Source organism: Lissotriton helveticus, chromosome 7 (assembly GCF_964261635.1).
Source record: "Lissotriton helveticus chromosome 7, aLisHel1.1, whole genome shotgun sequence".
Lineage (NCBI taxonomy): Eukaryota > Metazoa > Chordata > Amphibia > Caudata > Salamandridae > Lissotriton > Lissotriton helveticus.
The window spans coordinates 931,145,655-931,168,070 of NC_136068.1; the positions used below are offsets into that span (position 1 = coordinate 931,145,655).

The 22,416-nt window shown below is 48.7% G+C and overlaps 1 protein-coding gene and 2 pseudogenes across 26 annotated transcripts in view; all 3 read left to right on the forward strand.

The window, feature by feature from the left end:
- LOC144769402 (protocadherin gamma-C3-like) overlaps positions 1-22,416 on the forward strand; it is a 917,178-nt gene that overhangs the window by 756,061 nt on the left and 138,701 nt on the right. Inside the window, exon 1 of one of the 25 annotated variants that reach the window (XM_078653473.1) lies at positions 3,549-5,984. The exons of 23 other annotated variants lie outside the window; for them this stretch is intronic. In XM_078653473.1, the coding sequence (XP_078509599.1) occupies positions 3,549-5,984 (2,436 nt within the window). Of the gene's footprint in view, positions 1-3,548; positions 5,985-19,170; positions 21,708-22,416 lie in introns of those variants that run through there. One more of the 25 variants, XM_078653478.1, reaches the window with a different exon arrangement.
- LOC144767233 (protocadherin gamma-C5 pseudogene) lies at positions 7,777-10,212 on the forward strand (annotated as a pseudogene). Its single transcript, XR_013598112.1, has one exon. The product of XR_013598112.1 is annotated as a protocadherin gamma-C5 pseudogene (transcript).
- LOC144767237 (protocadherin gamma-C5 pseudogene) lies at positions 14,801-17,233 on the forward strand (annotated as a pseudogene).

Below are 22,416 nucleotides of genomic sequence, written 5' to 3' on the forward strand. Positions count from 1 at the left end.
CTGATTATGTGATAGACAGCACTTACACCAACATTGCAGATAGATGTATTGGATCACTGTGTCTTGTTGACATAAATGTGACTTGGACACCATAACTTCGTGGCAATTTTTTTCCATTTACTTAGTTAAACCAAAATAAGAACTCAAGGAATGTAGTGTGTCTGAGGACGTGAATAGCGCATATCTATCTAAACAAGAAAATGAAAGCTGTCAGAGGAAGGTTTCAGTCATAAAAATGTTTACACCAGAAGCGCTATTTCAGTCGGGAATTGTACATTCATTAATAATACCGTGTGGCAGGGCTTTAAGTGTGATGGAAAATCGGGTGGGGGTGAATGGGGGCTCGCGCAGGATCGTGACCGATGTAATTAAGGGTGTGGCTTAAAACGCTTAAGCTAAAAATATGTACTTAGCATAGTGTGCTGTCCCACTGGTATTGTTATGCTTCTGTCCATTCGTCCAGATATATAACACAAGTAACATTACACCTCCAACAAGCCAGGACTATTGACTTTGTCAATTGTTGTAAATTGCATAAGATAAAGAAGCGACAACTATACCAAGGGCGAGGCTAGACGAGCCCGCCTTTAGGGCCCGGCCCCCCGGCCCACACCGCGCCGCCATTGGTTCATAGGCCCAGGAGGCTGCCCTATGGGCAGCCATCCTGGGAAGTACTTCCGGGTCAGGGGGCGCGTGACGCACGTCCGGTGGGGGCGTGGGGCAGAGGCCATGACCTATTTAGGTCTGGGTCACGGTCAACTCGGCCTCTTTCCCCGCCTGCGCCGGACCTGATCGCCACTCCCTGTCCGTTAGTCAGCTAGTTTTAATCTCCCACCCACCCGTCCCTTGAGGCAGTGATTTGAAGGGTGCGTTGCGGAAAAGAGACATTTGAACACTGATAGACTGGAAAAATGGAGTGGAGTCCGCCTTGCGCACTCCCTACGCCAGCACTGAGGGGAGAGAGGGTAAGCTCTCCGCAGGGGGATGGAGACCACCGGCTGGGGAGGCAAGGGCGTCAGGTACGAGCCTCATAGCAGCGTGGTGGATGAGAGGTGGGGCCCTGGAAATGGCGGACAAGGACCCGAGGGCTGGGGCCCATCGCTCGTGGGGCGCAGGTGGGTGGCACCTGGCGCGGGCATCGTACTTGGGGGATGCGAACCTAAGGGCCCCTTGGTGCTGGGGGAAGCAAGAAGTTATGAGCAAATAAATACAAGTTGAAACGTATAATAAAGTTGATGAAGAAGAGTTGATAATAAAGGAAGGAGGTTGCTCATAATTTGAGAAATGTATAAACGATTTACTTGTCATGTTTATGAAGTGTAATTAAACATGGCCTTTTAAACCCACCTGTTCTCAAGTGCTTGTTTTGGTGGGTAGGCGGGTGTGGAGCATGCTGGGGGATCCGGGGCCTATGACCTAGTATACAATATTGAAACTGCTTTCCTCCTTGTGGACGAGGTTGTGGCTAAGACTAGAGCTACCATCTTTCTAGCTGAAAAGTTACATCAAAAGCAGTGATGCGTGGCACTATTAGAGAGTTAAGCTTTTTTTTTAGTTTTTAGTTTTTTTCTCCAACCCTGAAGGTAAAAATGGAGAGCCCGCTAGGGACACGTCTTGACACGTACTTTTAAGAAATACTGGTGCTGGGCACCAGCAGGACTTGGCCCACTTAAGTCAAGAGGGACAGCAGATGGTCATGGGAGCTCTTTATACCACTGTTGTAGGTGCACCTCCAGTAGGCCTCATGTACAGAACCGAAAACTGGCATTGCACTCTCCCCTTTACTGTTCTCACAAATATTCTCTATGCAATGCCATGGCTGACCGGTAGGCGTCATCTGATACATCACAGCATGCCTACTGTGTTGCTTTGTCAATATCTTGCGCATTTAGTGTGGCACGTGAGCCACCTGCCATGTTATCAGTAAAGTGAAAGATTCCATGTAGTGTGGTGTGAGATGTGGCATTAGCTTTTTGCGTGCTCCTGATATTAGAACGTTTGGCCTGGAGTTGTTTTCAAAGCACAAGGAAACAGCAATCGCAACATTACAGAGAGCCCCTCGGATGAGGCAAGGGGTTTATTCGCCTGATCTACTGACTTGAGAAGTGGTACACGTGCGCCTCTTATAACAGAGACAGAACGATGAAGCTTATATTCAGTAAAGGTTTGAGGACACAGCGTGTACGGGAGCCAGACGTTCTCGAAGTACTACAGCCACAGGGATTGGTTATCTCAGTTGATGAAGAGGATGTGTTTTCCATTTCTTTTCACTAGGTTACTTCCGTTGTCTTGACAAACTGTTCAAAGCAAAACAGCATCCCTTTGCTCTCCGACACTTCTGGTTTCTGGAATGGGCTGTTGTGTTTATGAAGGATTGTCCTGCATATTATTGGTTTAGAGTTTGTTCAGGAAGATATGCAAGCCATGCTGTTTTATACACTCTGATGGTATTCCCTTTGATGCCCACAAACAAGAGGAGCATGTAATTTACCTAATGCAGGTATGGTTTCTATATATGTTCACCCAATGCATAAAGACTTTAAATACACTTTTTCTCTATCCACCTTTGGTTTCTCTCCTTGCAGTAGCTGTTCATGTCTGCCTCGGTTTCATACTCCGTTTCCTTAGTTACAGGTACAAACTTGTGTGCGCGTGCACTGGGGTTGCAGTGCAAAAGAGGGGATCTGAATTCAAAAAGCGGTATTAAGTTTTTTTTGGTTGTTTTACATCAATTTAAATATGTATGTTGGCAGGGAAGTAAGTGTGTGTGTGTGGGGGGCGGCATTAAAAACGATCTCATCAGTGCAGAAATCACTGGTGGTGTGCTGGGCGCCAGGTAATTTCTGTTACTATTTTCGTTGCTTTATATCCCTAGATTCCCTGCAGACCTGGGGGGTGTCCACAACGTCCCTGCAAACAGGGTTTGGTCTCTGGGGTGTACAGCACTACTTACTTGCATTTCATTGGCGCACTGTTTAACTGAGATGGTTTGGTTAGGACAAAAGCGCTGATTTTAAAAGCCTTTACCAGTGTGTTACGTGGATGAATGCTGTCTCCTTCGATCCACCTCAGATTTATTTCCAATCTCTCCGTATTGATGGAAACAACATCGTATTGGCATGACCAGGTTGTATGTTCTGGTTTTAGGTTTTAAACAAGTTTCGAGATGTTAGTTTGGCTTTTGTGTACTTCGTATGGATTACAATTGAACTTAGCCACGCAGTTGGCATACACTGTCACCTATGCAAGCGCATCTCTGTGTGTCTTTCAACGTGTGGGGGCGTTCCCGCTGCCTAAAGTGGCAGGATGCTAACCAATGGGCTGCGGTGTTGTGATGGGATCGAGGATCGCTCTCCCTCGCTTCACTCCCCCGGATCTGTGATCCTCGCGCTCCCTCCTTCCTTTGGCTTGGAGCGTCTGCAGAGCTGCAGCATTTTAGCTGCTGAAAGGAGTGCGCGTGCTCAGCCCCGGGCCGGTCTTTGTCCCTCTTTGTCACCGGTGAGGAGGGGGTGGACACCGGAAGTGCCCCACGCGTGGATTTACAGGAGATGGAGCCCCGGTGTTCAGCACAGGGATGGCGGTGGCGAATCCTGTGTTTCCTATGCCTCTGGGGCGGGGTCTGTGCTCAGCTCCGGTACTCGGTGCTGGAGGAGGCAGAGCCGGGGGCTTTCATCGGGAACGTGGCCCTGGACCTGGGACTCGACGCTGCCGCGGTGTCTGGGCGCCGGCTGCGCCTGGGATCCGAGAGCAACAGGCAGTATTTCACCATGAAACCAGAGGACGGAGCCCTGACGGTGAAAGAAAGGATGGACCGGGACAGCCTCTGTGGGGCCAGCCCCCGCTGCATCCTGTCCGAGGAGGTGGTGGTTGAAAACCCCCTGGAGCTCTTCCGGCTGGAGGTGGAGGTTCTGGACATAAATGACAATTCCCCCAGCTTCCTCAGCCCTGAGCGCGTCGTGGAGATCAGTGAATTGACGGTGACTGGCTCGCAGTTTCCTCTAGAGCGCGCCATTGATTCAGACGTGGGAATCAACTCGGTTGGGGATTACAGGCTGGAAGCAAACCCGTACTTTTCACTCAGCGTGAAGAAAAGGAAGGATGGCAGCGTCCTCCTCGCGCTGGTGCTGGAGAAGGCGCTGGACCGAGAAAGCCAGGACGGGCACCGCCTGCTCCTCACCGCCTTCGATGGCGGGGACCCGCCCAGATCTGGCACCACTGAGATCCGTGTCATTGTTTTAGATAACAACGACAACGCACCGGTCTTCGACCAGCCGGTCTATAAAGTTAAACTCCGAGAGAATGCCGATGTAGACACCGTGCTCATCACGGTGAACGCAACTGACTCGGATGCGGGCGTTAACGGGGACATCGAATACTCCTACGGGGATCACACTTCGGATGCAGTACAGCGCCTGTTCCTTCTGGAGTCCCTGACCGGGGTCATTCGAGTGCAGGGGGTTGTGGACTATGAAGTCTCGAGCTCCTACGAGCTCCACGTGAGAGCCAGGGATCGGGGCACACCGAGACTGGAAGGGGCCTGTGTGGTGCAGGTGGAAGTAGAAGACGCCAATGACAATGCCCCGGAAGTACGTCTGACATCCCTGTCAACGTCAGTGCCGGAAAACACTCCCATTGGTACAGCTGTGGGCGTTTTGAGAGTTAAGGACAGGGACTCGGGGAAAAACGGGGAAGTGCATTTAGACATCTCCAATGTCCCATTTAAAATTAAATCGTTTCATAGCCACTATTCATTGGTCACTGACGGAGTCCTAGACCGCGAATCCACTTCTCAGTACACTATCCAGCTGACTGTCACTGACCTGGGGTCCCCTCCTTTGCACTCACAGAAGACATTTGTCCTGAATGTGTCGGACGTCAATGATAACCCTCCTAGCTTTCCACAGACATCCTTCCAGGCCTCTGTTCAAGAGAACAACAGCCCAGGCTCTTTGCTGTGCTCTGTGTCCGCTTCTGATCCAGATGAAGGTGAAAATTCACTCCTTACCTACTCCATACTGGAAAGAGAGGTCGATGGCTTGCCTATTTCTTCCTTTATTTACATCAACCCTCAGAATGGAAGCCTCTACGCGCAGCGCGCTTTTGACTATGAACGCGTTCAAGTTGTCCAGATTACAGTCCTTGCTGAAGACGCTGGCTCTCCTAAACTCAGCTCAAATGCGACTGTTTCTATATTCATTTCGGATCAAAACGACAATAGCCCAGTGGTCCTGTACCCACCACCCTCCAGGGATCTCACCATAGAGTTAAAGATCCCGCTTTCATGCCTAGTGGGCCACTTGGTTACCAAAGTAACAGCAGTAGATGCAGACTCCGGACACAACGCGTGGCACACGTATTCTATTTTACACTGCACAGACCCTTCTCTTTTACGAATATCTCCTTACACAGGAGAATTAAGAGCCGCCAGGGCCTTCCATGAAAAGGACAACCTCACACAGACTCTCCTCGTGGGAATCCGAGACAACGGAGAGCCTTCCCTGTCCTCTACTGTCACCATCCTTCTTTCACCTCAGGACAGTGTCATTGGGCAAGGTCGTAATGCTCCGGATTTCCATAAAACTCCAGAAGACAAATCTGACATGACCCTGTATTTAATAATCTCTCTAGTGGCCATCAGTGTGGTTGTGCTAGCCACTTTTATTCTTCTGTCTGCCAAGTGTATCATGAAGGAAAAACACAGCACAGCACTCTGTTGTTTTCCTGATGGACCAGAACCTATAGATTTCCCCAACCTGCCGCATGCAAACCTTCAGCTGAGTGCAGATGGGACCCTGAGGTGCATGCAGGTTAGCCTAAGGTCGATGGACCCCCAGAACCAGCGCTACATGACCTATTTATCTCCTGTCACAGACAGGGGGGACTTCACCTTCACAAGGCCCTTAAACTTTCCAGAGCTCAGGGACCTAGTGAATGAAGCTGACCCGTTTCTGTCCAGTTCCAATGAGCTGATCGAACCTAACCAGGTGAGTTAGGAATATGGTTCTTATTCAACGTCCAAGCAGATTGTTTAATATGTTATCCTGATAATCGGCAATGTATGTTTTATGTCACTTTAAGGAATGGTGCCTGTGCAGGATTGACATAACCTGGCCACTTTGGAGCCATGTTGAGTTGAACTGACACTTCTATAATACTAACTTCAAATCTCCTTGGGTTTTTAATGGACTTTTCAGCCCTAAGTAGAGGTGAGTGGTCTAGTAGTGTCTTCATTTCACTATAAACCTGTCTCCAAGCTGCTTAAAACTTTACAGCTGGACAAGAGGTACTTCCACGGTGGCATAGTGTAAATGGAGTGCAAGGTGGGTGAAATGTCACTGGTTTAATTGTCACTAAAACGTCATTTATATTTTTAGAAAATGATAGGCCAATTAATATTAACAGATACCCAGGCATGTGTTGCGCTCTACATATCCAAAATCATTCCATTACCAATTACTGGTTACTAATTGGCATATTGTACACGAGAGACTTTGAAAGCAGTTTATAAACTTTGTGGATGCTGTCACAGACGGCATGAGAAGCTTGAACTCAATGGTTGTAAAAGGCTTGTCCACTTAATCCTCTTAGCTGGGCAGAGAGCAGGGGGACAGCACATAGGCCGGTCATAACGATACCTTTATGCATCACTGAATAGTAATAGTTCTGGTGAGCATTGTGGGGTGACTCACGAGTTATATAGAAGGATCATTTAGATGGGGCTAAACAGAGATCAAAGTATTTCATGGAAGTATGGGAGCTGTGACCTCGGGTATATAACTTATACCTGTGTTTTTCTTCAAATATATGTGTCTTAAATTGTTCTAGCAACAACATAATTGAAAGTCGGTTGCTTCTATAGTTGAGTTTCCATCTTCTTTTCCCTGAATTATACTGATGATGTAAATGTACGAGGGATATGTCTCCCTATTGTCAACCCCATACTCCTTCATTGACAGCTTGAAACTGTCACCAGTTACTCTGGTCTGTGGGCATCTGTGGCAGAAGGGGGCAGGAAGGGCTGTCTTGTAGTCAGACGTACATATTACAGCCCTTTTGTGTGGTACCACCATAGGCTGTTGGCTTCTCCTCTCCACAGGTACATTAATATAAGTTGCATTATTTTAAGTAGTTGTGTTGTATTTTTTGCAAGCAGGTGTATATGCCCTACAATCCAGCTGAACTCTCCCTAGCAATGAGTTTGTTTGTCTACCAAACAGTAATTTAGTCATTGGTTAAAATCATTTTGGTCCGTTTGAATTTGATCGAAATGTCTCTAACCATTTATTTTCAACAAATGCTACTATACTGTTGCCAATGATTTACATGCCAGTTAAGAAATTTCATATACATCAACAATGGTGTAACGTCACGTACATCCGTGTTAACTATGTCTGCTCATATGTTATGTTCAAAAGGCATAAATATTAATTCAACTCCAAGTCTCAACCCTGGAATAAAACACGAATATGCATTGCATGTGTATGTAAGACGACCCATGGTGTCCGTGCCTTTAAGAAGGCGTGACTGATGGCCGAAGGGGAAGGAAGCTTTAACCAATGAGCTGTCCTGCTCGCACTAGATCCCAGACCGCCCATCTTTCCTATTCCTCTGTCTGAGGCTTCGACTTTACATACACCCTCCTCCTGCTCACACACAGCAGACCCGTGAATCTGCTGTGAAGGACTGGAAGTGTCCAGCAGCCAGGCTCCCACCCCTGCACCGTCTGCCCAGGCTCTGCAAAGGCTCCATCACTGGCAGTGCATCTATCTGTGCACGATGAACCCCCGGGGCTCCCAGCAGCGGTGGCAGTGGCAGCTCCTGTGCCTCGTCTCCCTCTGGGGCGGGGTCTGTGCGCAGCTCCGGTACTCTGTGCTGGAGGAGGCAGAGCCGGGGACAGTCGTGGGGAACGTGGCCCGGGACCTGGGGCTGGAGGCGGCCGCGGTGTCGGGGCGCCGGCTGCGGCTGAGCTCCGAGGGCAGCGCGGGGCATTTCACCCTCAACCTGGAGAGCGGAGCCCTGGCTGTGAGGGAGAAGATCGACCGGGAGAGCCTGTGCGGGGGCAGCCCCGGCTGCACCCTGGCGGCGGAAGTGGTGATCGAAGACCCCCTGGAGCTCTTCCGGCTGGAGGTGGAGGTGCTGGATGTAAATGACAACGCGCCCACCTTCCCCACCGCAGAGCGCGTTGTGCGCATTATAGAAGCAGCTCATCCCGGAGCGCGGTTTCCACTAGAGGGAGCCATAGATCCAGATGTTGGAAAGAACGCAGTTTCCGATTACAGGCTGCATCCGAATGAACACTTTACACTGAATGTGAAACGTCTCGCGGACGGGACACTGCTTCCCACGCTGGTTCTTGAGAAGGCGCTGGACCGAGAGAGCCAGGGGCAGCACGAGCTGACCCTCACGGCCGTGGATGGGGGCAGCCCCCCCAGATCCGGGACAGCCCGGATAACGGTCACTGTGTTGGATGTGAATGACAACGCGCCCGTCTTCAACCAGTCTGTGTACAAAGTGAAACTAAGAGAGAATGCACCGGTGAAGACGACACTGATCACTCTCAGCGCCACTGACAGCGACGACGGACTCAACGGGGAGGTTGACTACTCCTATGAAGAGCACACCCCGGATGCAGTCAGTAACTTGTTCCATTTGGACTCCCTAAGTGGAGAAATGTATGTAAAGGGAGATGTGGACTTTGAAGAAAAGAAAACCTATAACATTCACGTGAGAGCCACAGACAGGGGGACACCACAGATGGAAGGTCACTGTCTTATTCAAGTTGAAATAGAAGATGAAAATGACAACTCCCCAGAGGTTGTAATAACCTCCCTGGCACATTCAGTTCCAGAAAATACCCCCGTTGGAACAGCAGTGGGTGTGTTCAGAGTCAGAGATAGAGATTCCGGACTGAATGGGAAAGTTCACGTGGATATTTCAACGGATCTTCCATTTAAGATCAAATCGTTTGCCAATCATTACTCTCTGATGACAGATGGGGTGCTTGACAGGGAAAACAATCCTCAATATTTCATCGAGCTGGTTGTTACTGATTTGGGGAGCCACCCTCTGCAGACAAAAAAAGAAATTACCCTCAACATTTCTGACGTCAATGATAACCCCCCGCAGTTTCCGAGCCCTTTCCTCGATGCCTCCATCAGGGAGAACAACGAACCCGGCACTTTGCTCTGCACTGTGTCCGCCTCCGATGCGGATGAGGGGGAGAACTCTCGCATCACGTACTCCATAGCGGAGGAGCGGATAGAGGGCTCCCCGGCCTCGTCCTTCCTTTATATCAGCTCCAACACCGGAAGCATCTACGCCCAGCGCTCCTTCGATTATGAGCAGGTGCAGGTGTTGCACTTTAATGTTGTTGCAGAAGACGCGGGTTCCCCAAAACTCCGCTCCAACGTGTCTGTTTTCATTTACATTCTGGATCAAAATGATAATGCCCCGGTGCTCGTGTTCCCTGTGCCCTCGGGAGAGGCCACCGTGGAGCAGAGGATTCCTCGGGTGATCCCAGTGGGTTACTTGGTGACAAAAGTCACAGCAGTGGACGCGGACTCGGGTCACAATGCCTGGGTCTCGTATGCTCTCCTGCAAAGTCCGGATCCGTCTCTATTTCGAATATCTCCGCACACTGGGGAGCTGCGGGCTGTCAGGAGGCCTCAAGAGACCGAGAACCTCACCCAGAAGCTTCTTATTCTAGCCAAGGACAATGGGGAGCCGCAGCTCTCCACCACCGTGACCATCCTCCTGTCACCAGAGGATGACGTCAGCGTGGACAAGCCCACGTCTCATGATTACCATAAAACTCCAATGGAAGACACTGACATGACCTTGTACCTCATCATATCCCTGGTGGCCATCAGTGTTCTGTGTCTGGTCACTTTCATCATTCTGTCAGCGAGGTGCATTATGGGAGGAAACCGTGTCACCTCCCTGTGTTGTTGCATCGAGCCATCACAACCCTGGGATTTCTCCAAGCAGCCCCACCACACTCTTCAGATGAATGCGGACGGGTCATTGTGTTACGCAGAGGTCAGCGTGAGACCCTCCGACCCCATGAATCAGGGCTACAGGACCTGTGTATCCCAAGGAAGTTTTTCCTTCATGAAACCCCTGCAATTTCCGGAACTCAGAGATCCTGTGAACCAAATGGATCCTTTTGGGTCCGGTGTGGAGAGGTTAAACGAGAACAACCAGGTGAGGTAGTTAGGCACTGCGTAAATATGTTACTGGTGTTTATTTACAAAGCGTATATTTCTGCCATAGACCTACACAGCTCTCCCAGACTGTCATACTTTGAAATTGTACTTTGTGCTGTGTGCATACTTTTATATAGTGTGCATTTTCGAACATTTTTGGGTGATTTGCACCTGTTTGTGGGGCAGAATGTTATGCCTGTTTAGCTCCAAAGTCCTATCTCAATATGTCATTACACTAACTGTGTTTTATTCTACAAACATTAAAAATGAGTCTTTATGTTTGTGTTGCACCATTGTCTAGTTTTGCCAAAAATATCCAGTTCTGGGTACATGGGAAGCGTGTCTATTAATGAGCACGTTGATTTGCGTCGTTTGGAACATTATCTCTTAAGGATCTCCTGCACTTGTGTTTTTTTATTTCGATGCGGCCACTCAATAGTCACTCTTATTGTTTAAACGTTTTGAAGAGCGCCCTTGCTTTTAAATGAAATGGGAAGATGAACCAATCCAGCGTCAATAGCTGTGCTTCTACTTTCGTTCTCCTCCCCACTTTTTTTGTGTTCCTGGTTCTGCTCACTGTCCACAGCCTGCGCTCAGCATCAGCACCCGCGGCGAGACAGATTCCTCGAGCCGATGAATCTTGTTCTGCAGCTGCACTTCCGGTTTTGGGAGATGAGCAGAGACGTTTATCTTCTTATAGAGAGACTGGTGTATTTATAAAAGGATAAATAAAGGGCCGACTAGCCGCTCTCAACGGCGCATGGGGTCTTGTTCATAGTTTAACTCTCAGTCGGGTTAGAGTCTCCGATGTGGATTTCAAGGCTTCTAGGAAATGACTTTGATTGAACTGTGGAAGTTATTGTCGGCGTGCTGTTACTTTGCTTGCACTGTGAGGGCTGATTATTGTAAAATACCAACGCGCCGTGTGCCTCCCCGGACTGTGGGTGCAGAGCGCCCCCTTCCTGCAGTCTAATGATCCTAACGTTTTGTTACAGGCGCAAAGTCCAACCCTGTACGTGAACTCAGTCACAATGCAGTTATCTTTCTATAGACAGATTGATTCCAATCAATCCGTAATATTTTTTTTCCTTTACGTGCGCTCGAGTTGCCCGTTCTTTCAAATAATTGTCACAGGGGTTGTTTAAAAGCATTGAAGAGCGTGTTTGCGTTTACATGAAAGGGGGCAGCGAACCAATCAGTGAATGAGTTCACTGTCAGCAGCTGTGCTATCACTTTCGTCCCCCCTCCCGTGTTTGTTCCATTCATTCCCTGGCTGTCAGTGTCCACAGCGCATGCTCCGCATCAGCAACTAGGGAGACGCTGATTCCTCGGTGAGGCTTGTTCTGCAGCTGCATTCCGGTCTTCTGAGATATGCAGAGATGTTTCTCTTCCCTTGGAGAGACTCTTGTATTTATAGGACCGACTTGCTGCTCTCAGGGGCGTACAGGGTCCTGTTCGTAGTTTAACCCTCAGCCGGGTCAGCTTCCGATGTACGGACATCTTTGCTGTGTATTTAGAGGCCGCTTCTAAACGACTTGGATTGAACTGTGGAAGTTATTCACGCTTTGCTGTTACTCTGCTAGCGCTGTAAGCGTTGATCACCGTTAAATACTAACACGCTCGTCATGGAAGTCAATTCACCAAACTGCAAGAGATAGCGGAAGTGACTTCACATGCCCGTTGACCTTCACTTTCACTCATATGTGCACATGCTTACACAAACACGCATTCACACACATTCATACATACACACACACTCTCCTACATAAACACACTCAAAACTGCGAGCGCACATACATATAAACACAATTTTTTTACTTACCTCAGCAGCCAGGGAAAGTTATATTCCAGCTGTTTGTACTCCATTTTTTAATTAAACTAATAGCGAATAAAAAATATTATTCACTATTAGATTAGTAAAAAAAAAAAAGACAAAAGCTAGGAGAGCTAAGTCCCCACTGACATCCATGAGGACGATCTTCCGGTCCTGCCACTGCAGACGCCAGGGGTCACAAAGTCAGTGCCAGGGGTCCCAACCGTCATAGCAGCGACCCCTTGGTACCCCTAAATGACGTCCGTGCTTCCCCGGACTGTGGTTGCCCCTTCATGGAGTCTAATGAGCCTAAAGTGTGTTTTTTTCTTTAGGACATAAGTCTGTGGGGTGAACTCAGTCACAATTCAGTGTTACCTTACCGCATGATGAGGGTTTGCAGTGTACTTATATAGGGAAGATATCCATAATAACTTTTTACCCACTGCCAGTGAAGACCATAAGTGTATGTATGCCTATATATATATATAATATTCTCTCTTACTTTACAAAGTGTAGTCCATCATATTTTCTTTGCATTTGATGTATCCTGTTCATTTGTCTAGGAAAAGCGAGCTTGGATTTGGGGGTGGGTGATGGGAAGTAGATGAAGAACTGTGGTTAGGTAGAGGTGAGGAAAGTGTATTAAGTCATGTCACCAGTCGCGTCTCTATATCCATGCAGAGGGCACCACAGTTCTACTTGACAAGCTATTATTGAATAGACACCTGCCAAATACGTTAAGCTTGATATAACTGTTTTTGCTATTCCAGCTATTGTACTCCATTTTTTATTAAACTAATAGCGACTAATGTAATATAATTAACTACTACTATAATAAAAAATTGACAAAAAGCAAGGAGAGTAAAGCCCCCTCTGTCTTCCATAGGAACAAGCTGCTTCTGTTCCTGGTACTGATTTTGCCATTGCTGACGCTAGGGGTCACAAAGGCAGTGCCAGGGGTCACAAGGGGCATGCCGGGGTCACAGCAGCGACACTTGGTGACCCCTAAATTATGTACGTACCGTCTTTGTGCTTCCCAGGACTTTGGATGCCTCTTCATGGAGTCAAATGACCCTAAATATGTATACATTTTTTTTAACATGACCCATGTCCCACCACTGTGGGGTGAACTCCATCACAATGCAGTGTTGGCTTACTGCATGATTAGGGTATGCAGTGTGCTTATATAGGGAAAATATCCATTAGTTAGAACTTTTAACCCACTGTCAGTGAAGCCCGTGTGTGTGTGTATACGTATGTGTGTGTGTATATATATATATATATATATATATACATATATATATATATATATATATATATATATTATTCTCTCTTTACAAAATGCAGTCCATCATTCTTTTGTTTGCTTTTGATGTAGCCTGTTCATTCGTCTAGGAAAAGCAACCTTGGAAGTAGGGGTGGGGTGGTGGGAAGTAGAGGAAGAACTCTGGTTAGGAAGGGGTGAGGGACGTGTATGATGTCACATTTTGTCACCAGTCGCGTCTCTCCATCCACACAGAGGGCACCACAGTTCTACTTGACAAGCTATTACTGTATAGACATCTGCCAAATATATTAAAGCTTGGTGTAGCTGCTTTTGCTATTTTCTTTGTGGTTACCAAATTTAAAAAACTTGCATTGAGAACACTGATTGGCCTTTCTGTTTTTTAGTTTCCATGTCTATCCCCTATCTTGCTTGAGTTTCTACTCGGTGTGAACTTGTGTCCACCAGGTGCCTTATTTTTTCCCAACTGTACAATTTAATTTGATTGTGTTGATATAAAACCCGTTCTTCTTTTAAAACAGAATAAATGGTTCCACTTTGGTGGTGACTTTGAACAGGTTCTTTCTTTGTGAAGGTTAACAAGTCAGTAAACTATGAAAGCAGCATCTGTCTTTCATTAATGGTGACAGGCTGATGACAATTACTGAATAGCCTGAGGTCTGAGTCTCAGTTGTGTAACATTCTGATCATAAACTACTTCCTGCTGCTCAGTTTTCGGCTGCATGGGATGGCTCCGATGTGTTTGCTTTTGTATTCATACATATATTTGGCGGGGGGCCTAACACGTTGCCTTTTATTATCTATACTGTTACATTGGTATGTACAGCCTACATTCGCAATTCTTTTTTGTAACAAATCCGCGTGTGCCCATGGTAACCTTGTAACAGTACTCTTAAAAGGTTTGTACATTTTAAATGTTATAAAAGAAACGGCTGCCGATATTCCAAGTCCTATCAATTTAGCTTTCACGTGACATAAAATACAGCTTTCACATTTTATGCAACACTAATACAACTTTAAATTCTACATGGCTGGTTTAGGAGAGTGAATAATAACCAGCAACACTCTGATCTTAAATTCCCATTTTGCCTAACTTCTAGCAGGTTATATACAACATAACCAACTTTGTCTTCAGATAAAACTATGTACACACGAAGAAACTACTGCATACATTTTTAGCATACACTTCATGAAGTGTCTGTGCCTTTAAGAAGGTGTTTTCAATGGTTGCAGTGGGAAGAGACTTTATCCAATGAGCTGCGCTGTTCGCACCAGATCCTCTCGTGTTCTGTCATCCAGCTCCACCCCATGTAGCTTTGCATCTCATGTTCCCTCCTCCCGATCACACACTGAGCAGCTCAGACGGTGCAGAGCTGCCCTCCCCTCCCCTCCCAAGCTGCTGTGAAGGACTGGACGAGCTCCGCAGCCCGAGCCTCTGCGTTGTCTGCTCTGGCTCTACCGAGGGGTCATTACACACCACACACTTGTCTGCCTAGAATGGCCCGTGCGATCACTCTGTGGCAGTGGCAGCTCCTGTGCCTCGTCTCCCTCTGGGGCAGGGTCTGTGCTCAGCTCCGGTACTCGGTGCTGGAGGAGGCAGAGCCGGGGACAGTCGTGGGGAACGTGGCCCGGGACCTGGGGCTGGAGGCGGCCGCGGTGTCTGGGCGCCGGCTGCGGCTGGGCTCCGAGGGCAGCGCGGGGCATTTCACCCTCGACCTGGAGAGCGGAGCCCTGGCTGTGAGGGACAAGATGGACCGGGAGAGCCTGTGCGGGGGCAGCCCCGGCTGCACCCTGGCGGCGGAAGTGGTGATCGAAGACCCCCTGGAGCTCTTCCGGCTGGAGGTGGAGGTGCTGGATGTGAATGACAACGCGCCCAGCTTCCCCACCGCGGACCGCGTTGTGCATATCACAGAAGTGCTGGCCATTCCGGGAACCAGATTTCCACTAGAGGGAGCTACAGATCCAGACGTTGGAAAGAATGCAGTCACCGATTACAAGTTGAACCCAAATGAACACTTTACACTGAGCATTAAACGCCTCAGAGATGGGAAGCTCCTTCCTTCCCTGGTCCTTGAGAAGGCGCTGGACCGAGAGAGCCAGGGGCAGCACGAGCTGACCCTCACGGCCGTGGATGGAGGCAGCCCCCCCAGATCCGGGACAGCCCGGATAACGGTCATTGTGCTGGATTTTAACGACAACGCGCCCGTCTTCAACCAGTCTGTGTACAAAGTGAAACTAAGAGAGAATGCACCGGTGAAGACGACACTGATCACTCTCAGCGCCACTGACAGCGACGAAGGACTCAACGGGGAGGTTGAATACTCCTATGAAGAGCACACCCCGGATGAAGTTCGTCATACGTTTCATCTGGACTCCCGATCGGGAGAAATTCATGTAGAGGGCGGCGTGGACTTCGAAATGTCTAACTTGTATGACATTCATGTTAAAGCCACCGACATGGGAACGCCACAACTGAAAGGAGACTGTCTTGTGCAGGTCGAGATAGAAGATGTCAATGACAACCACCCAGAAATTGTAATAACGTCTTTAGCCCACACAGTGCCAGAAGACACCCCCACTGGGACAGCAGTGGGTCTGTTCAGAGTCAGGGATAGAGACTCCGGGCTGAATGGGAAAGTTCATGTAGCTATTTCACCTGACCTTCCATTTCGGATCAAGTCATTTGAAAACCATTACTCATTGATCACAGACGGGGCTTTAGACCGTGAAATCAACCCTCAATATTCTATTGAACTGATGGTTACAGATTTAGGGTCCCCTCCTTTGCGCTCACAGAAAGCAATCCTGCTCAACATTTCTGACGTCAATGATAACCCCCCGCAGTTCCCGAGTCCTTTCCTCGATGCCTCCATCAGGGAGAACAACGAACCCGGCACTTTGCTCTGCACTGTGTCCGCCTCCGATGCTGATGAGGGGGAGAACTCTCGCATCACGTACTCCATAGCAGAGGAGCGGATAGAGGGCTCCCCGGCCTCTTCCTTCCTTTATATCAGCTCCAACACCGGAAGCATCTACGCCCAGCGCTCCTTCGATTATGAGCACGTGCAGGTGTTGCACATTAATGTTATTGCAGAAGACGCGGGTTCCCCAAAACTCAGCTCCAACGTGTCTGTTTTCATTTACATTCTGGATCAAAATGATAATGCCCCGGTGATCGTGTTCCCTGTGCCCTCGGGAGAGGCCACCGTGGAGCAGAGGATTCCTCGGGTGATCCCGGTGGGTTACTTGGTGACAAAAGTCACAGCAGTGGACGCGGACTCGGGTCACAATGCCTGGGTCTCGTATGCTCTCCTGCAAAGTCCGGATCCGTCTCTATTTCGAATATCTCCGCACACTGGGGAGCTGCGGGCTGTCAGGAGGCCTCAAGAGACCGAGAACCTCACCCAGAAGCTTCTTATTCTAGCCAAGGACAATGGGGAGCCGCAGCTGTCCACCACCGTGACCATCCTCCTGTCACCAGAGGATGACGTCAGCGTGGACAAGCCCACGTCTCATGATTACCATAAAACTCCACTGGAGGACACTGACATGACCTTGTACCTCATCATATCCCTGGTGGCCATCAGTGTTCTGTGTCTGGTCACTTTCATCATTCTCTCTGCCAGATGCATTGTGGGACGAGGACACGTCACCTCTTTGTGCTGCTGCATCCAGAGATCCAAACCCTTTGATGTCTCTAAACTGCCCCACCCAACGCTCCAGGTAAATGCGGATGGCTCCTTGTCCTATGCAGATGTGACCCTGCGGCCGGGAGATCCCATGAGTCAGGGCTACAGGACCTGTGTATCCCAAGGTGATTTCACTTTCATGAAACCGGCGAGCTTTCCGGAACTTAGGAACACTTTGAACGAACTGGATCCATTCGTGCCCTGTGTGGAAAGGTTAAACGAGATCAACCAGGTGAGGTAGTTAGGCACTGCCCAAATATGTTACTGATGTTTACTCACAAGGCGTATATGTCTGCCCTAGAGCAATACATCTCTCCCAGACTGTCAGACCTTGAAAGTATATTTTTGTGCTTTCTACATAATTGTATGTAGATTGCACATTTTCAAGCACTTTGGGCATTTTGCACTGTGTGCGGCAGAATTATATGCATGTCTTGCTCCTCCGTCCTATTTTAATGTCATTACTTTCATTTATTTTTATTTTACAAGCATTAAAATGCGTTTTTCTGTTTATTTAATAGTATAGTCTACTCTTGCCAATAATGTTCATTTCCGGTTATAAGGGACGCGTATTAATTCTGCTGTCTGCCCACAGCGCGTGCTCAGCATCAGCACCCGGGGAGATGCTGATCCCTCGAGCCGATGAATCTTGTTCTGCAGCTGAACTTCCGGTCTTGGGAGATGAGCAGAGACGTTTCTCTTCTTTTGGAGAGACTCTTGTATTTATAAAAGGAGAAACAAAGGGCCGACTCGCCGCTCTCACTTGGGCCCAGGGGGTCTTGTTCATAGTTTAACTCTCAGCCGGGGTAGAGCCTCCGATGTACGGACATCTTTGCTCTGGATTTAGCGGCCTCTGTGAGATGACTTGGATTGAATTGTGGAAGTTATTGTCGGCGGGCTGTTACTTTACTTTCGCTGTGAGGGCTGATGAATGTTAAATACTAATGTGCCCGTGTTTCCCTGGACTGTGGGTGCAGAGCGCCCCCTTCCTGCAGTCTAAGGATCCTAAAGTTATTTCACGAGACAAATCCCACCCTGTTGGGTGAACTCGGTCACAATTACTTTAGATAGATAGATTCTTGCTTTGTTTCTTCCTATATTGTGTTTGAGTAGACTGTTCGGTCGTCTAGGGAAAAACAAGCTTTGCTGTTGAGATTGGTGATGGGAGGTAGAGGGTTAGGAAGGAGCTCAAGGAAGTACATTACGTCACATGATGTCACCGGCCCCTTATGTCCATTCACGCCAAGGGCACCGCATCTCTACATGACAAACTTGTATTGGCTTGATTTATGCCAAATATAATGACGACGATATAACTGATTTTGCTTAATTGTTTTAGTGGCTACGAACTGCTTAAAGCTTGCATTGAATAAACTCTAAAGGCTCTGTATTTTTGGCTTCTTTTCCTCCCTCCTGACGGTGCATCAATTATAATGCTCCGTGTAACTTCCTCCTGGTGTCTTTTATTTTTTAGCAAGAGTCTCTTTAAATGTGCTTTTCGCTATTGATTTTAAAGCCGTCCATGTTGAAGAAAACAGCAAGTGGTCCACTTTGAGATGCCTCTAACAGGTGCTCGTTCTTTCTCCGTGAACGTGATGAGGTAATTTCGCTCTGAAGGCAGCATCTACCTTCATTTGTGGTCACGGGCTGATGACGTTTACAGGGGGCCAGGGTCTCTATCTGTACGTTTGTGATTAAAAAGTAGATACGTGGCTCTATTTTGTGACTGCGTGGTATAGCTCCTGTGCGTTTTGTATTGTATTCCCATATACATTTAGAATGGCACCTTTCTTTTTCTATTTGTTGTAACATTGATCTGCACAGCCTACACTTTCATTTGTTTTCTCAACAAACTTGCATGTCCCTAATCTTAAATTAATATTTTGCCTCAAGTCTGTTAGGTTATATTCATCATAAGAAACTGTTCATTCATATCAAACCCTGTACAAGTGGTGCAATCACTGCATATATTCACCACCCTTCATGAAGTGTCTGTGCCTTTAAGAAGGTGTTTCCAATGGTTGCAGTGGGAAGAGACTTTGTCCAATGAGCTGCGCTGTTCGCACCAGATCCTCTCGTGTTCTGTCATCCAGCTCCACCCCATGTAGCTTTGCATCTCATGTTCCCTCCTCCCGATCACACACGGAGCAGCTCAGACGGTGCAGAGCTGCCCTCCCCTCCCCTCCCAAGCTGCTGTGAAGGACTGGACGAGCTCCGCAGCCCGAGCCTCTGCGTTGTCTGCTCTGGCTCTACCGAGGGGTCATTACACACTACACACTTGTCTGCTCAGAATGGCCAGGGCCAGTGTGATCACTCTGTGGCAGCTCCTGTGCCTCGTCTCCCTCTGGGGCGGGGTCTGTGCTCAGCTCCGGTACTCGGTGCTGGAGGAGGCAGAGCCGGGGACAGTCGTGGGGAACGTGGCCCGGGACCTGGGGCTGGAGGCGGCCGCGGTGTCGGGGCGCCGGCTGCGGCTGGGCTCCGAGGGCAGCGCGGGGCATTTCACCCTCGACCTGGAGAGCGGAGCCCTGGCTGTGAGGGAGAAGATCGACCGGGAGAGCCTGTGCGGGGGCAGCTCCGGCTGCACCCTGGCGGCGGAAGTGGTGATTGAAGACCCCCTGGAGCTCTTCCGGCTGGAGGTGGAGGTGCTGGATGTGAATGACAACGCGCCCACCTTCCCCACCGCTCATCATGGTGTGCAGATCGGTGAATCTGCTCCTCTGGGAACGCGGTTTCCACTAGAGGGAGCCATAGATCCAGATGTTGGAAAGAATGCAGTCACCGATTACAAGCTGAACCCAAATGAACACTTTACACTGAACGTGAAACGTCTCGCGGAAGGGACACTGCTTCCCACGCTGGTCCTTGAGAAGGCGCTGGACCGAGAGAGCCAGGGGCAGCACGAGCTGACCCTCACGGTCGTGGATGGAGGCAGCCCCCCCAGATCCGGGACATCCCGGATAACGGTCACTGTCCTGGATGTGAACGACAACGCGCCCGTCTTCAACCAGTCTGTGTACAAAGTGAAACTAAGAGAAAATGCACCAGTGAAGACGACACTGATCACCCTCAGCGCCACTGACAGCGACGAGGGACTCAATGGGGATGTTGAGTATTCTTTTGAGAAGCACACTTCAGTTGTAGTTAGTAACTTGTTCAGCTTGGATTCCCGAACTGGAGAAATTCGTATAGAAGGAGATGTGGACTTTGAAGAATCCAAGGTATTTGAAATTCACGTCAGAGCCAGAGATAAGGGGACACCACAACTGGAAGGAGACTGTCTTCTTCAGGTGGAAATAGAAGACGAAAACGACAACTCTCCAGAGCTTGTAATAAGCTCTTTGGCAAATTCAATCCCAGAAAATACCCCCACTGGGACAGCAGTGGGTCTGTTCAGAGTCCGAGATAAAGATTCCGGACTGAATGGGAAAGTTCAGGTGGAAATATCGTCCGATCTTCCATTTACGATAAAATCGTTTAAAAATCATTACTCTCTGATCACAGATGGGGCTCTGGACCGAGAAATCAACCCTCAATATTCTATTGAACTCATGGTTACAGACTTAGGGTCCCCTCCTTTACGCTCACATAAAACAATCCTCCTCAACATTTCTGACGTCAATGATAACCCCCCGCAGTTTCCGAGTCCTTTCCTCGATGCCTCCATCAGGGAGAACAACGAACCCGGCACTTTGCTCTGCACTGTGTCCGCCTCCGATGCGGATGAGGGAGAGAACTCTCGCATCACGTACTCCATAGCGGAGGAGCGGATAGAGGGCTCCCCGGCCTCGTCCTTCCTTTATATCAGCTCCAACACCGGAAGCATCTACGCCCAGCGCTCCTTCGATTATGAGCACCTGCAGGTGTTACACATTAATGTTATTGCAGAAGACGCGGGTTCTCCCAAACTCCGCTCCAACGTGTCTGTTTTCATTTACATTCTGGATCAAAATGATAATGCCCCGGTGATCGTGTTCCCTGTGCCCTCGGGAGAGGCCACCGTGGAGCAGAGGATTCCTCGGGTGATCCCGGTGGGTTACTTGGTGACAAAAGTCACAGCAGTGGACGCGGACTCGGGTCACAATGCCTGGGTCTCGTATGCTCTCCTGCAAAGCCCGGATCCGTCTCTATTTCGAATATCTCCGCACACCGGGGAGCTGCGGGCTGTCAGGAGGCCTCAAGAGACCGAGAACCTCACCCAGAAGCTTCTTATTCTAGCCAAGGACAATGGGGAGCCGCAGCTGTCCACCACCGTGACCATCCTCCTGTCACCAGAGGATGACGTCAGCGTGGACAAGCCCACGTCTCATGATTACCATAAAACTCCACTGGAAGACACTGACATGACCTTGTACCTCATCATATCCCTGGTGGCCATCAGTGTTCTGTGCCTGGTCACTTTCATCATCCTGTCCGCTAGATGCATTATGGGAGGAAACCTCGTCACCTCTTTGTGTTGCTGCACCGAAAGAGCCCAACCCTCTAATTTTTTTAAACAGTCCCATCCAACTCTTCAGTTGAATGCTGATGGGTCCTTGACCTACGCAGAGGTCAGTCTAAGACCATACGACCCTGTGAATCAGGGCTACAGGACCTGTGTATCCCAAGTCAGTGACTTCACCTTCATGAAACCTTTGAACTTTCAGGAACTCGGAGAAACTGGGAACGAACCAGGTTCATTTGTTTCCGGTGTGGAGAGGTTAAATGAGCTCAACCAGGTGAGACACTAGTGACTCTAGTCAATCGATGTATCTACCTTATACAGTCCAATTTTGTATGCATCCATTGGAGACATATTGTCATATGCCATGTATTTATGTCCCAGAGATTAATGACTAACGTACTTTGAAATTGTAATTTTCGGTACTCCTGTTTTGCAAACTGTGTGAACTGGGAAACGGAAACACTTTCTGTACCAGTGTAATAATCGAGGTGGGCAGATAAGGTGCCTCTGCTCGTGGGTTGTATTTTACGATATTAGTCCACTGCGGTCTTAATATTTTGGAAATGACAACGTTTATTGTTTTACTTATGTGTGACTACATTTGGTAATTGCCGGTAACATCCAGGTCAGGTCTGTTGAAAGTGTCGGGATAGATTTATTTGTGTCTGTGGCTACATTTCCCCTTAGCAGTCTGGAGTCTGTGCACTGAGGAGTAATGCGCGCGTGCCCTGTCCTGCTGATAATTGGAGGAGGGCATGAGCCAATCCCGTGTTCGGTTTTATCAGGAGCCCTGATTTTACTTTCAGTTTCCTCTTCCCATTGGCTGTGCGGTGCTCATCTTTCCCTCCGCTCATATCCTGACCCCGGGGCTGCTGGAAGAAACACTGGGGCTGAGGCTGCTGGTTTTATCAGCTCACTCTCTGTATTGGGCATTCTGCAAAGCCACGTTACCGTCGAGAAACTTCTGTATTTACAAATGTGAT